Source organism: Cervus elaphus, chromosome 22 (assembly GCF_910594005.1).
Source record: "Cervus elaphus chromosome 22, mCerEla1.1, whole genome shotgun sequence".
Lineage (NCBI taxonomy): Eukaryota > Metazoa > Chordata > Mammalia > Artiodactyla > Cervidae > Cervus > Cervus elaphus.
This window is the reverse complement of record NC_057836.1, coordinates 31,764,524-31,779,768: the sequence shown is the minus strand read 5'-3', so window position 1 is coordinate 31,779,768 and position 15,245 is coordinate 31,764,524. Positions and strand designations below refer to the sequence as shown.

The following is a 15,245-nucleotide window of genomic DNA, read 5'->3' as shown; positions in this document are numbered from 1 at the left end:
TTTGAAGGCTCTCAGGTGGAATAAAGAGATAAAAGTGAAAGCAAGTGTTAAGGACATTTTTCCTAAGACAACTGGGAAAGAACAAGAATAATGGACAAAGGAAAAGTTTTAAATGTATACACATTTAACTAATGCCTAAGGGTAATCATTTTTATTTTGATAAGACTGTTGTAATGATAAATGATACCTGAAAAGGCTTTAGATCTTCAGGTGAAATTTTAAAGAAGTATTTACTTATCCTTATTCACCTAATGTACGTAAATTTAATGAGCTAATGTGAAAAGATTTATTTTGAATATCTATGTTTTGGGGGTATGCAGAGACATACAAACTCTGCTTTCCACCTAGATTTCAAAAAGCTGGTAGGTAGGGAGACAATGACAAGAAGCATATGCCCTATACTAAATTCCAATCATTATTTTCTTAAAACTTATGTTGCAAGCTTGTTATTTCTTATTAAAATATCAACTCACACTTATTACTGTGTAACTCCTCCAAATGCCATGTAGAAATAAAATATTTCAATTATTGTAATAAAGTCTGAGAAACTAACATTCTGAAATGCTTATGATGAATGACACTCCACACTTCTCAAAAGCCAGGAGTAAAATCTATGTTTTCTACATCCTCCCAACAAATATTTAGTAAGGACTTAAATACCAGCTTGTCTTCTTGATCTAACTTATAACAAATTCATTCTTTCACTCTTGCCTATAATAAGTTTCTTTAATTGTGCACGCTATATTGTACATTTATGTGTACACACAGAAACACACATTTAAGATGCATGCACTTAAAAGGGATAGAAGCAGATAACATTACTGGATAAGATTACTGAACAATATACACACATTTATGAGGATGACACTGAGTCACAACTCCAATGACACTAACCCTAATATACTCTACTATACAAAACAGCTACAAATTTACAATAAAATGATAGTCACAATAAATTCCTGGGGCAAAAAAATATTACTTCATTTTGCTTCCCGGATGGCTCAGCAGGTAAAGAATCCACCTGCAATGCGGGAGACCTGGATTCAATCCCTGGGTTGGGAAGATTCCCTGGAGAAGGGTACAGCTACCCACTCCAATATTCTGGCCCTGAGAAGTCCATGAACTGTATAGGCCATGGGGTCGCAAAGAGTCGGACATGACTAAGAGACTTTTACTTCACTTCATAAGAGTATTTTATGTAAAGTATCACTAAATTTATATTTATGTATGAATAATTATAGAAATGTCTACAAAAGTATCCAACACAAATATTAGGTATTTTAAATCCTATCTCCTGTTTCCCTGTTTTAAACTTTTTTTTCTTTTGGCTTATGCATGTTTTCTTTTTTTCTTCCACAATCAATCCAGTTTAAATGTGAAAAAATTAAATTAGTGAGAAAGACAAAAGGAGCCCAACAGCCAGGAACAGACCCAGCACACACGGCAAGGCCTGGAGATTCAGTTGAACGTAAGTAATTTCACAGAACCTCAGTATGAGATGAGACCACTCTGTGACCATAATGCATCAAGACAAAAACAAAGCCACTCTGTAATCATGTGTGAACACAGACAAAACTATGAATTTTTTCCAAACCACAAAAATGACCAAGCATCCCCCTACTCTGGCTAATGTGAGGAACTGCTGTTCCTTTTCACAGCTCTGGCCCCACTTCATTCCTCCAGTCCTCTAGGTAAGGTAAGTTACCCACAGCCACAGACTTGCCTCACTTCCTTTCTGAGAGCACCCAATCCACAGGAAAGCCTCGCTTCCTTGAAAGTGACAGTCGCTCAGTCGTGTCCACCTCTTTGTGACCCCATGGGCCACACAGTCCACGGAATTCTCCAGGCCAGAATGCTGGAACGGGTAGCCTTTCCCTTCTCCAGGGGATCTTCCCACCCAGGGATTGAACCCAAGACTCCTGCAATGCAGGTAGATTCTTTACCAGCTAAGCCACAAGGAAAGCCCAAGAATACTGGAGTGGGTAGCCTATCCCTTCTCCAGGAGATCTTCCTGACCCAGGAATCAAACAAGGGTCTCCTGCATTGCAGGCGGATTCTTTACCAACTGAGCTATCAGGGAAGCCTCCTTGAACCCTCTCCTAAATTTTTATACTGATTTTCATACTAAGTCCTTTCTAATACCCACATACCAAGAGCCCCACCATTACCCATGGAATAAGTCTTCCTCAACTGGAAGGAGTAATAAATCCAATTTGTTCAGCTATTCAAATGACCTCTTGATGGAGATTTCTGACTTTAAAGATGTATGGATAATGCTTTTTTGCTCTTGGATGGTTCCTACCTCATGCATAAATCAACAATTAATTCAAGGTACTTCAGCTTTCCAAAACAGACCAAAATATACTAGGTATATGCTAGGTATGAGTACTATATCAGATATATACTAGAAATATAAAATTCCACCTCATTGGAGGGGGTACAAAAACAACAGGAATCTCACGGAGCTCCTTTTTACAGGGTTTATCCTACACTGCTTGTCAAGTATTTAAGATAGTACTAGTTCAGAGAACGAGCTCAGAGCAAGACTGCTCTGCCTGACTGCAAATTCTAGCTGTGTTCATCTATAAGTTGAGTAATCTTAGGCAAGTCACTTAACTTGTATGTGCTTTATTCATCTCATGTTTAATATAAGCAATTAGAATCTACTTTATAGTTTTAGTTTTTGTTTTTTTACTTAATAGGTTTTTATGAGAATTAATAGCTTCCCTTGTACCTCAGCTGATAAAGAATCCGCCTGCAATACAGGAAACCTGGGTTCAATCCCTGGGTTAGGAAGATCCCCTGGAGAAGGAAAAGGCTACCCGCTCCAGTATTCTAGCCTGGAGAATTCCGTGGACTGTATAGTCCATGCGGTCGCAAAGAGTCGGACACAACTGAATGACTTTCACTCATGAGAGTTAATGACTTAACATATACAAAAGCACAAAAAACATTTCTGACACAAACTAAGTTCTTATCAGGTATGCAGATTACTACATATTTAAATTTCAACACAAGACAGCAAAATGATTCATGATGAGATCATAAAAGTTAATAATTATGACAACATCTACGTTACAGATTAGCCCTAGACTCTATGCTGCTGTACTGCCCAAATCTGTACAGGTTGCCATTTGAAGTAACACAGAAAACCTGGCTGGCAAAAAGAAATTACAGTTTAATGACACCTTAGAGGTTAAAGTGACTATCAGTGAACCTGAAGACCTTCTTGAGACCCCCAAAACATAATCCAATGCCTCCTTTCAGTACGTGACACTATCTGGCAATGACAAACTCTAAGATGGTAAAAGCATTAAACTCTCTATCTTAGCTACCACGAAATTTCTTTAGTCCCTAAGATGATTAAGAAACCAAGCAGAGTTTCGATATTTATTTATGGTTTAAAATGACCAATTAACTACTGAATTCAAATGAATAAGCTTCCATGGGCCAAGATAATGGGAAAGACAAGTTTCAATTATTCTTTTAGAGTATGACTACTAGACAAGACCAGAAATTTACAAAGATGGAATTAATTTGTGTCAGTTAACTGTTTTGTGGAAGAAACTATTGTGATTCGACAGTCTTCCAAAATGACAGAATTAAAAGCAATGTAAAAAGAAAACAAAATACTATTTTCATGTATCTAACTGGCAAAAATTTTTTTAATTTAATATCAGAGATTGGACAAGGTATAGAGAAAAAGATACTTTACAATACTGTTTTGAGGAATAAAAAATTACATAAACTAAGAAATAGCATGACAGTTTTATGCCAACTTGGACTGGCTATAATGCCCAGTTATTCAATCAAACATTTAGATGCTACTGTGTAGGTATTTTGCAGACTTATTAACCAGATAACTTCAAGTAAGAGATTAATCCCCATGAGTGAGCCTCATTCGATCAGGTGAAAAGCTGTTAAAGCAAAACTTAGGTTTTCCTGAAGATACTCTGCTTTAAGGCTACAGCATCAATTCCTGTCTTAAGAGTTTCCAGCTTACCAGACAATGCCCTACAAATTTCAGATTTACCAACCTCTTCAACTGTGTGAGCCAGTTCCTTGAAGTAGATCATATATATATATATACATGTATATGTATATTTTTTTTCTTTAAATTGAATTTCACTAAGAATTTACTCTATGGATATACTTAAAGAAGTTACCCAAAATATATGCATAAAAGTACTTCACTGCAATACTGATTTCAATATCTAAAAAATAAAAACAAAATTAAAAAAATACAGAGCAGATTACATACACTGACATGGAGATATGGAAGATATATTATTTTAAAAGCATGATATGGGATAATTTAATTATACTTACTATATTTATAAATGTAGGTCGATGTTTGCTGGTAAATCCATACATAAATTATTTATGCTGGTAAATCATCAGACAATTTTTTGTAAGTCAAAAGAAATTGTTCACAAAATTACCTTTGAGGAGAAGGACCTGGTGTTGAGGGATTTAGGTTTTTTACTTTCCATATTATAGCTTTATTTATGTTTTAAATATTTTATTAAGAGCATGAATCATTTGTATTTATTAAACAAAATCAACAGGGTTGGATAGTATTCTTTTATGAATGTGATGAATGCCTATGTGCGTGTATAGTCGCTCAGTCATGTCCAACTCTTTGCAACCCTATGGACTATGGTTCGCCAGGCTCCTCTGTCCACGGAATTCTCCAGGCAAGAATACTGTAGTGGGTTGCCATTTCCTCCTCCAGGGGATCTTCCCAACCAAGAGATCAAGCCGTCTCCTGCAATGCAGGCGGATTCTTTACCTGCTAAGCCTTTCTAATTTTCCTCTTTATACTCTTTAGAATTCTTTCTAAAACTTCACTTTAAAAGTAATTAAGTCATGTGATCTTTAACATGATCAAATATTATGTTTCTAGCTATCAAAAGTTGTGGTCAATACCATAAAAACATGAAAATATTTACAACAGACATGAGTTTGAGCAAACTCCAGGAGCTGGTGATGGGGAAGCGTGGCGTGCTGCAGTCCATGGGGTCACAGAGTCGGACACGACTGAGCAACTGAACTGAACTGATGTGAAGAACAGGAATACAAAAGTGTACATAAGATTCAATAAAACAACTGTAAAATATTTAAGGGAGAAGTAGATGGTAATAAAATAGAACAGTTGATTGTTTAATAAAATATGAATAGGGAGTGGGGGTTTAAATATGAATAGGGAGTGGGGGTTTTTTCCTACTCAAAGTTTTAACATTGTGTTACATCTTTTCAGTAAAACTAAATTACTTCATGATCATATAGTTCTTTATTTAAAAAATTTACAGAGTATATTTTCTCAGAGTACTAGAAAAAATGACTAATTCAATTCAAAAGTATTGTTCTATTAACTTTTTTTAACTGTTATTGTGATTACCACTAGAGGGAGGGAAAAGTTAGGAGCACAAAGGGAAGTGAGAGATATTCTGGGTTGCTGGTTAATATTTTCTCTCTTTCCCTTAGCGAGGGCTACAAAGGTATTTGTTCTACAACAATTTATGTTTCACTTTTTCTGTAGGCTTGTTGTATCTCACAATTTTTAAAAGGGTGACAAAATTTATCTATAGCCCATAAGATGTATCAGAGTAAAATAATTTCTAAGAAAAAATGCTGGGGACTTCCCTGGTGGTCCTGTGTAAGATTCTGTGCTTCCACTGCAGAGGCTTCAGGTTCAATCCCTGGCCGGGGAACTAAGATCCCACCTGTCACGTGGCAAGGCCAAAAGATAAAAAACAATGACAGAATCCTGAAAAATACAACTTGATTCCTTAAATAAAGGCCTTTCATTACTGCCCTATCTTTGTCAGCCACAAAAAGAAACACAAAACAAAACAAAGCCCTTAAGCTTCCCACTTCCTCCCTGACCTGCAAGCAATTAACAAGTCCTGCACATTTATTTTCTGAAATGTCAAATTGATCCCTTATTTCCAGCTTCAAGGCCACTGTCCTAATTTGGATCCCAGAACCGCTTATCTAACATAACAGTCTCTCCTCAGTTGTCTTTCACAAACAATTTTTAATGCAATACACAGGGGGAAAAAAAAGTATTTATCGTTTAATTCAACACATATATACTTTTATGTAAAACTAAAACAAGAAATACTTAGAAAACTAAGAAATACTTAGCCGTATTACTTGCAATGCTCTCTGATCTATCCTATCACATCTTAACTCATCTTTTTAAACTGTAGTGGTTTAAATCCACTATACTAATTTAGCATCCTCTTAGTAAGCAGTAACCAAGAGTTTCAAAAATGTCCTTTCTAAGTGATCACTCATTTCCCAATTCAAAACATTATCTTCAATGGATGCTGCCTAAATAGTAATCTGCCACTTCTCTAAAAAATATGTAACATACCTGCTTAAAAACATTCACCAACTTCCCACTGCATCCTAGATAATAGAACACCACCTCCTAATGAGGCATAAATACTTCATATCTAACCTCTCCCTTGTTTGGAAATCATTTCATACACCATTCTACCCAAGACACTCATAGTCTACGAAACACTCATAGTTTACAAAAGTGGTTTTTCTATGCCCAGAAATACTTCCCCATCTCCTATCTTTCCTTCCAAGCTGAATTCAAGGTACCCCTTGAAGCCTTTCTGTGAAGCCTTTCCTCCTCCATTCTCCCATGCCTACCTTCTGCTACAAGAAATGCTGCTGAAAATTAGCATTATGCCAGTACAAAAAAAAATACATGTCAAAATTACTGAATTTTAGGAGCTTACAATTCTTTTAGAACAACTTTCTACTTGCAAAGGCTGGGGACTGAGCCAGGGATGGGGGGTGGGGTAAAGTAATAAAACATACTGTGCATAATTTTTACCTATTTCATTTAATTCTCCTGATACTCTACTCTTAGTAAGGTAGTAAAATTAGTAAAAGAATAGTATTAAAATTACTATTTGTAGTAGTGTAGTAGTTAAAAGTGAAAGAGGAGAGTGAAAAAGTTGGCTTAAAACTCAACATTCAGAAAACTAAGATCAAGGCATCTGGTCCCATCACTTCATGGCAAATAGATGGGGAAACAATGGAAACAGTGACTGACTTTATTTTTGGGGGCTCCAAAAATCACTGCAGATGGTGACTGCAGCCATGAAATTAAAAGATGCTTGCTCCTTGAAAGAAAAGTTATGACCAACCTAGACAGCATATTAAAAAGCAGAGACATTACTTTGCCAACAAAGGTCCATCTAGTCAAACCTATGGTTTTTCCAGTAGTCATGTACGGATGAGAGTTGGACTATAAAAAAAGCTGAGCACCGAAAATTGATGCTTTTGAACTGTGGTGTTGGAGAATACTCTTGAGAGTCTCTTGGACTGCAAGGAGATCCAACAACTCCATCCTAAAGGAAACCAGTCCTGAATATTCATTGGAAGGACTGATGCTGAAGCTGAAACTCCAATACATGGCCACCTGATGTGAAGAACTGACTCATTCATTTGAAAAGACTCTGACGCTGGGAAAGATTGAAGGCGGGAGGAGAATCGGACAACAGAGGATGAGATGGTTGGAGGTATCACCGACTCAACGGACCTAAGTTTGAGTAAACTCCGGGAGTTGGTGAGGGACAGGGAGGCCTGGCAAGCTTCAGTCCATGGGGTGCAACATAACTGAGTGACTGAACTGAACTGATAGTAGTTAAATTCTACTGTTTTGTACTACACAACTATTCTCCAAGGTAGATAGTAATTTCTTTTTATAGAGATTTTTAAACTTGCCAAAGGTGACAAATGGCTGGCATCAGGATTTGAAACCATCCTCTTTCCACTACACTATGCTGAGGCCTCAAAGAGTGGTGAAATGGTTGCTCAGTCCAAAACACATAGCTATTAATACCTGAAAGTGAACTAGCACATTAGGCCCCTGACTTTGTGGTCACACATTATCAAAACACATGGGAGCCTATTAAACATTACATATCCTTCACAGGAGCCTATTAAATATCCCATCTCTCTTAGTCATAGTCAAAATACTCTTAGGTATTATCACCCACTCAAATACTTTCCTATTAGATAGTAATGATTTTAAAAGAAAGCAGAAGTGAATCCCTTTTCCAAAATAATGCCACATGTGGAAAAAGTATGAATTTTTATTTGTAAGGAACTTAAGGCAAAATTTTTCTATGAGCCAAAGATTTAATTTTTTAACAAATTACTAATTTTGCAGAGAAATGGCTTCCCTGTCTTAATCATAATATACAAACTGCAGTCCGTGGGGTCACAAGGAGTTGGACACGATTGAGCAACTGAACTGAACTGAATAAACATAAACTTTTATCAGTCAAAGAGCAATAATTTATGAGTTCTCATCCCAGATTTGCCACTACTAACTTCAAGTTCAGTATTATTTAACTATAAAATACATATTAACAGTCTACATTATCTCACAGGATTGTTGGGAGGAATGTATGCCAAAGTGCTTTCTTTATAAACAGTAAAATATTATTAAATAAAAAACACTCTGATATATTGTTTTAGATCTACTCCACCTATTCTAACATACTATACTCCACAAAGCTACTTTTATATTGTATTCTTTTAATTTGGCAGAGATAGGGAAAAAATAATTCAACTTTTTAAAGCTCTATCTAAAATGAGATATATTATCCCCTATGTCCATAATTTGTGAGCAAAAACCAGACCCTCTATCATTTTGAACACACTAACGTGTTTTTTTGCTTGTTTCTGGATTTTGTAATGTGCTCTCAAAGTTCTGCTGGCAAGAGTAAGTGCCGGGTAAATAAGTATTATTAGAGAAAGCTTCTAAGGTATGTTTAAATAATATTTTATATCACATAAGAATTTGAGAAAAAATCTTTTAAAAATATGTGCTATTATTACTGATACTTGTTTTAGTCTTTTGACTATATGTGAGGTATGACTTTTATCTTTATACTTCAAAGGAAATAAAAGCAAATCTCAAAAGATAATATTCCTGTCCATATTTACTGAAGAAATCCTGAAGCATCATAAAAGCAGAGTTTATAATGACCTAGAATATGGGAGTCAGATCTACTAAATTGAGAGATGAATAACCATCAACGCAGCTTAGCAGTTGTCCCAGCTTCTGGATCAAAAGCTTTGCTTGCACATGGAGGGATTAGATTTCTAAATAACAATCATCAAAAGAGCAAAACAAATGGTAGTATTTACCTTCATTTACAAATAAGCACACTGGAAGTTTGGATAATGAGCACAAAGGTCTTAAAGTCAAAAGTTGATACATGGATATCAGGTAAGACTCAATATCAAGTACTTTTCAACAACCAGAAACAGTCTGAATGTTAACACATTTTATCCTTTTTTTCAACCTATATCCTGACTTTACTTCACAGAGCTACCTAAAAAAATGATAGTACCCATCTAAAATGGTTGTCTGAGGGATTAAATGATTTTTAAAAAACACCTAATGTACCTCTGAAATTCCAGTCATCAAAGCTTCAAACTCTTAAGTCTCTGCTTAAAAAGTAATACAGCTTATCAGAACCAGAGTTTACCAGAAAATGGCAATGTCTTTAATTAATATGTTTAATTAATAATTGACGGCCAGAACATAACTTATTTTAATAAATGTAAGAAACTTCTATAATAAACTAGAATAAGCTAATAAATAATAAACTAAAGAAGTGTAGAGTTTCAACTTGGAAATTTCAATTAAACTAATTTTCCTTAAAGAAAATACGTTGTTATTGTTCAGTCACTAAGTCATGTCGGACTCTGTAACCCCATGGACTGTAGCACGCCAGGCTTTCCTGTTCTTCACCATCTCCCAGTTTGCTAAAATTCATGTCCCTTGAGTTGGTAATGCTATCTAACCATCTCATCCTCCACGCCCCACCCCCTCCTTCTCCCATCAATCTTTCCCAGTATCAGGGTCTTTCCAATGAGTCAGTTTTTCAAATCAGGTGGCCTAAGTATTGAACTTCAGCTTAAGTCCTTCCAATGAATATTCAGGACTGATTTCCTTCAGGATTGACTGGTTTGATCTCCTTTCAGTCCAAGGGACTCTCAGGAGTCTTCTCCAACACCACAATTCAAAAGCATCAATTCTCTGGTGCTCATCCTTCTTTATGGTCCAACTCTACTTTTTTTTTAATTACACATGAAAATCACTTTTGATTCACTATGTCCTACATATCTAGCTAACAAACACTCCCTTAAATTTTCAAAATTTTTGTCTGATAACTTTTTTCCAAAACATATGGGTCCTTTTAGTCTGCTCAAAACTCTTCCAGACAGTAAGAACTGAAGCCAACATTTATGAAACTGAAGTGTCAAGAACTGTTCTGGGCCCTAGGGCACTATTCATGTTTTATTCATTTTTGTATAGGTGACTACTTTAGCAAAGCACCTGAGATACTGTTAAGTCACCTAACTTTGCTGAAACAGTCAACAAAATAAGGCAGATGATCTGGCTACTTCAACTGAATACTCTTATATTATTGTTCAGATTTGAAACAAACCTCAAATATGCCAGCCTTTAAAATTACTTTGTGTTTGCAAGGGAAAAGGAGGTTCATTTTCATATATAGTACCTAAAACTCCAAAAGTTAAAGAGAAATAAGTGCTCAAAATACATTTCCTGTATGCTGCATCATAACTTATTAAAAATAAGCTATTCAAAAACGCATAGGTTCTCCAAGACTTTTTCTCCCAATTTCTGTCTGTGAATACAGTGGCTCCGGAAAAAGAAATATTCACAAGCCACCTATCGTTCTACCATCAGATAGTGTTAGTTTCACTCACATGACTAAAACCTTCACAGAAATACTGATACAAATAAAATAACGTGTTCAGGGCTACCTAAGAACCCAATCTGATAATGCATGATGACCATGGTCATTACTTTGGGATACAGGGCTGTCTCCAATCCCAGGATTTGTGAAGATAAAACGCAGGGTGAGCATCAATGGGTTACACCGACAGGGGGAGGGTTGAGAAGGGAAAGGAAAAGATGAGAAAATTCATTACTGCATTATTTGTGAAAGGAGAGGCGACAGTGACTTAGGCCGACGGGCGAGGAACCCCTTGCAAGGAGAGTGAACAGGGTTCATTCCGCAGTAAGAAGGGATAGAGGAGGGGGAGGAGGGGCAACTATCAACAAGAACCTTCCTGAGGTGGAAGGGGTGCGTCGCTAACGTTGCCGCTTCGGGAAAGAGGAAATCTGCCCTCAGGACAACCTCAGTAAGCAATGATGAAAGAAGGGGGAGTGACCTTCCTAGGTGTGACGGAGGAAACATAGGGTCACTTCCCAAAGAACGGAGCGAGAAGACGTTCCCGGAGCTCCTCCTGGGTCCCCGGAGACTATAAAGGATGGTGAGGTAAAAACCCGCCACTCCCTTCCCCCCTGGGCCGCGTCAAGGTCGGGAGAGACCCGGGGCTGAGGTGTGGGCGTTACCTGCAGGGTCACCTCCTGAGGGTCCCAGTGCGGCCGCAGGTGTTGCAGGAGGCTCAGGGCCCCCTCCCGGCAGCGCTGCTCCTCCTGATCTTGCACCGTGACGTCCAGCTTAGGGACCTCCGGGGAGCCGGGCGGGACGTGGATGTAATTGGCCATGGCCCAGGCGACGGCAGAGACTACCACAACGACGACGGCGACGGCGACCACGAGAACGGCGGGCGCCGACAGGCTGCTGGATCCTTCCGTCCCGGGGCGCCCTCGCGGGAGGGCTGGGGGCGTTCAGACTGACGGGCTAGCGGTAGGAGAACCGGTGGAGGCGGCACTCTCGCCGACCCGGGTCTGGACAGCGGCTGAACTGAGCGGGGAATGCTCACGGGAAAAAAATTCCTCTCGTCTGCACTCGGCCGCCGGCGGGCGCGGAGCATGCCGGGACTGGCCTGACGCTGGCGTCACGCGCGGGGCGGGGCCTCGGCTGCGTCAGGCTCACGGCCGCGTGTCTAGCTCCGGGGCACAATGGGCCTGGTTCCCGGGGCTCCGTATCTCGGCCTTTATCAGACTCTTCCTGGCGAGCTGTTAGTCGGATAAACGCGGGGCTCGCCTTCTGGAATGAGGCTGAGCCCTGCCAAGTCCCGAGCGAAAGGCAATGAAGCTTTAGCTCACCTTTTGGGCGGAAGGGGTGGGTCTTGGGATCTGGGTTTTGAGGTAGGGCTGACTTTTTCTGGAATGCCAGGGACGCGTCCTGAAATAACCTCAGGGTCAGCCTCTGAGTTTGGCCTGAGTCTGGGCAAGCTGAATTAACTGGGTCGCCTTGATCTCGGTGCTGCTGTGTACTGACGTCCACATAGGTGGGTTGACGACTAAATTACCATCAGCAGTATACTGAGCTCATGGTATACTGGGACAGTTAAGATAATTGGGTAAAACGGAGACTGCACTTCAAGATGTATTTTTAAAGGTCGGTTATTTGACTGTCCTGAGAATTATTTAGAGTCAGGAGGAACAGGTTATAGTGTAGGATGAAGATGAAAGGGAAGGGAAGTAATTCTGAGGCTCAGCGATAGAGGTGCTGGGTGGGCCTTATATCGTGGTCTTATATCAGCCAATACCACTGCTAAGGGAATACTGGAAACTGGGTAATCCACAAGTAATTTACTGCGACTTCCTAATTTTTCTTAAAATGTGAGGAAATTGGGTTTAGATTTGACCTCTTAATCTGTCTTCTCTGCAACACTTGGTGAATATAATTGTTAGTGGTGAATTACATCACTAACAACTCAGCTTAACAGTTAAAATGTTTAATTATCTGATTAACATCAGTTTACATTCTGATTGTTCAGAACCTACTTACCTTTGTAAATCACAAAATAGCTTACTGTCAATAAGGGTGTGTGTGTGTGTGTGTGTGTGTGTGTGTGTGTGTGTGTGTGTGTGTGTGTGTGTGTGTGTGTGTGTGTGTACACATCAGTTTACATTCTGATTGTTCAGAACCTACTTACCTTTGTAAATCACAAAATAGCTTACTGTCAATAAGGGTGTGGGTGTGTGGGTGTGTGTGTACACATCAGTTTACATTCTGATTGTTCAGAACCTACTTACCTTTGTAAATCACAAAGTAGCTTACTGTCAATAAGGGTGTGTGTGTGTGTGTGTGTGTGTGTGTGTGTGTGTGTGTGTGTGTGTGTGTGTGTGTACACACACACACGCCAAACTTCATAAACTAAAAACAAGGAAAAGAGAGTGTTATAGACAGCAAGAAAGTTGATTCAGCATATTCCAAACTTAGGCTTTTTTAAATCGTATATTGCAAGGAACGCTAAATTACATGTTCTTCCAGTTTGGGTGGTAGTAATATAATTTCACATTTCAGGTAAAATCTATTTTATTTTTGTATAATTTGAACTTTTATTAAACAGTTGGAATTTTAAGAATTTTGAAACTGTTCTGAATTGTGAAATGATTTTAAAAATTATTTCTGGAATTACACAAGTTTGTAATTTTAAAGAAACATCCATTAATAATTAGACCCCCCCCCCCAAAAAAATTATTAGGTGCCTAAGAATAAAACTAACAAAATATGTGTACTACTTTATGGGTGAAATTATATTAATGGAGAAATGAACCACATCCATGAATAAGAAAGCATTTTATTATAAAGATCTCAGTTTTCACTGAACTAATCAATAAGCATGCTGCAATTACAATTAAAATCTCAACTGAGTTTTTCACAAACCTTGTTAAAGTGACATTAAAATTCACAACAAAACTTAAGGTCAAACAAAAACTGCTATGATGCTTTGTGGAAGAGGGAGTTTGGAGAATAAGTTGGGAGAACACATCCTACCAAGATTTATTATATAATGGTTTAGGAGTGGGCAAACCAACCAGTAGAACAAATAAAGATTCCAGAAAAAGATCTACACATTTATGAGATCTTTGAATATGATGAAAGTGGCATTAAAAATTAGGAAAGGATGGATAAATACTACTGGAGTAATTGCTATTTGTATGGGAAATTTTTTTTTGATCCCATTGTTACTGGAAAACTGGGTTTGCCAGTTTTGAGCCAAAACAGGTTTGCCAATGTTGAGCCAAAAGACACAACCAAGGCAAAGATCTGGACAAGGTAATATTTATTACTTGCAGCAAGTGAAGAGAACACCAGGGAACATCTAAGCAACATCTAGAACAGCAAAATTGGAGAGGTTTTAAGCTAAAGGAGCATGCATATTCATGAAGCCAATTGGGAGGAATATGCATATTTATGAAGGAACTTGAACAGAGGATAATTCAGCATACTACTGGGGCAAAGGTCAACAGAGTCCAGGCTTTAGTTGATGGAAGTCATGAGGGTCAGAAAAGGTCAGTGTCTTCATTCCTTAGGTTGTGACCAGTCTGGGTCTTCCACCTGGGCGAGGGGCCTTACCATCTGTAGAACAGTTCAAGGATTTGTGTCAAATTATATAGATAGATAGATATACTTTGAGAAAGAACTAGGAATATTTTATAGCTTAACTGTTGTTTCTTGACTGCTTTTTGTTTGTTTCTAAACTCCTTTGTTCCCTTGAGATCGTTAATTACTGAGACCTGTGCAAGGGCAAGCATTGCAGCCAAGCTCAGATCACAAAATGGCTTAGGCCAAAAATGGCTTCTCTTATGTCAAGAAAGCCATGCTTGGTTTTCTTTCTCTGGAGACCCTCTATACTATCTGCTTACAGGCTTAATTAAAATTAAAAATTTCTGCTCTATGAAAAACATCTCTGTATTTAAGAGAATGCAAGTCCAAGTCATGGACTGGGAGAAAATATTTGCACAACACATATCTGATAAAAGATATCTATCCAAAATATGCAAATAAATTTTAAAATTTACTAATGGAAAACAAACAATCCAATTTAGAAATGGGCAAAGGATCAGAACAGTGACCTAACCCCAATTCCATACACAGACAGCAAACAAGCATATGAAAACATTCAACATCATGTCATTAGGAAATTGCAACTTAGTACAACAATGCGATTTGACTACACACTTATTAGAATAGCTGAAATCCAAAATACAAAAAATGCTGTTGAAGATGTAGAGAAACAGGAACTCTCATTACTGACAAAGTGATAATGGTGTAGTCACTTTGGAAGGGAGTTTGGGAGGTTCTTACAAAGGTAAACGTTGTCTTACCATAAAATCAGTAATCATGATCCTTGATCTTTACCCAAATGAGTTGAAAACTTACATCCATACACACACAAAAAAACCTGCATATGAATATTTATAGAATTTTTATTCATTTATAGCATTTTTATTCATAATTGCCAAA

General features: G+C 38.0%; 1 protein-coding gene across 1 annotated transcript in view; it reads right to left on the bottom strand.

The window, feature by feature from the left end:
- Positions 1 to 11,588, bottom strand: part of ETNK1 (ethanolamine kinase 1) — a 53,372-nt gene extending 41,784 nt beyond the window's left edge. The window contains exon 1 of the mRNA XM_043880947.1: positions 11,432 to 11,588. Coding sequence (XP_043736882.1) covers positions 11,432 to 11,587 — 156 coding nt within the window. The 5' untranslated portion in view covers position 11,588. The remainder of the gene's footprint in view (positions 1 to 11,431) is intronic.
- Between the last annotated feature and the right edge of the window lie 3,657 nt (positions 11,589 to 15,245).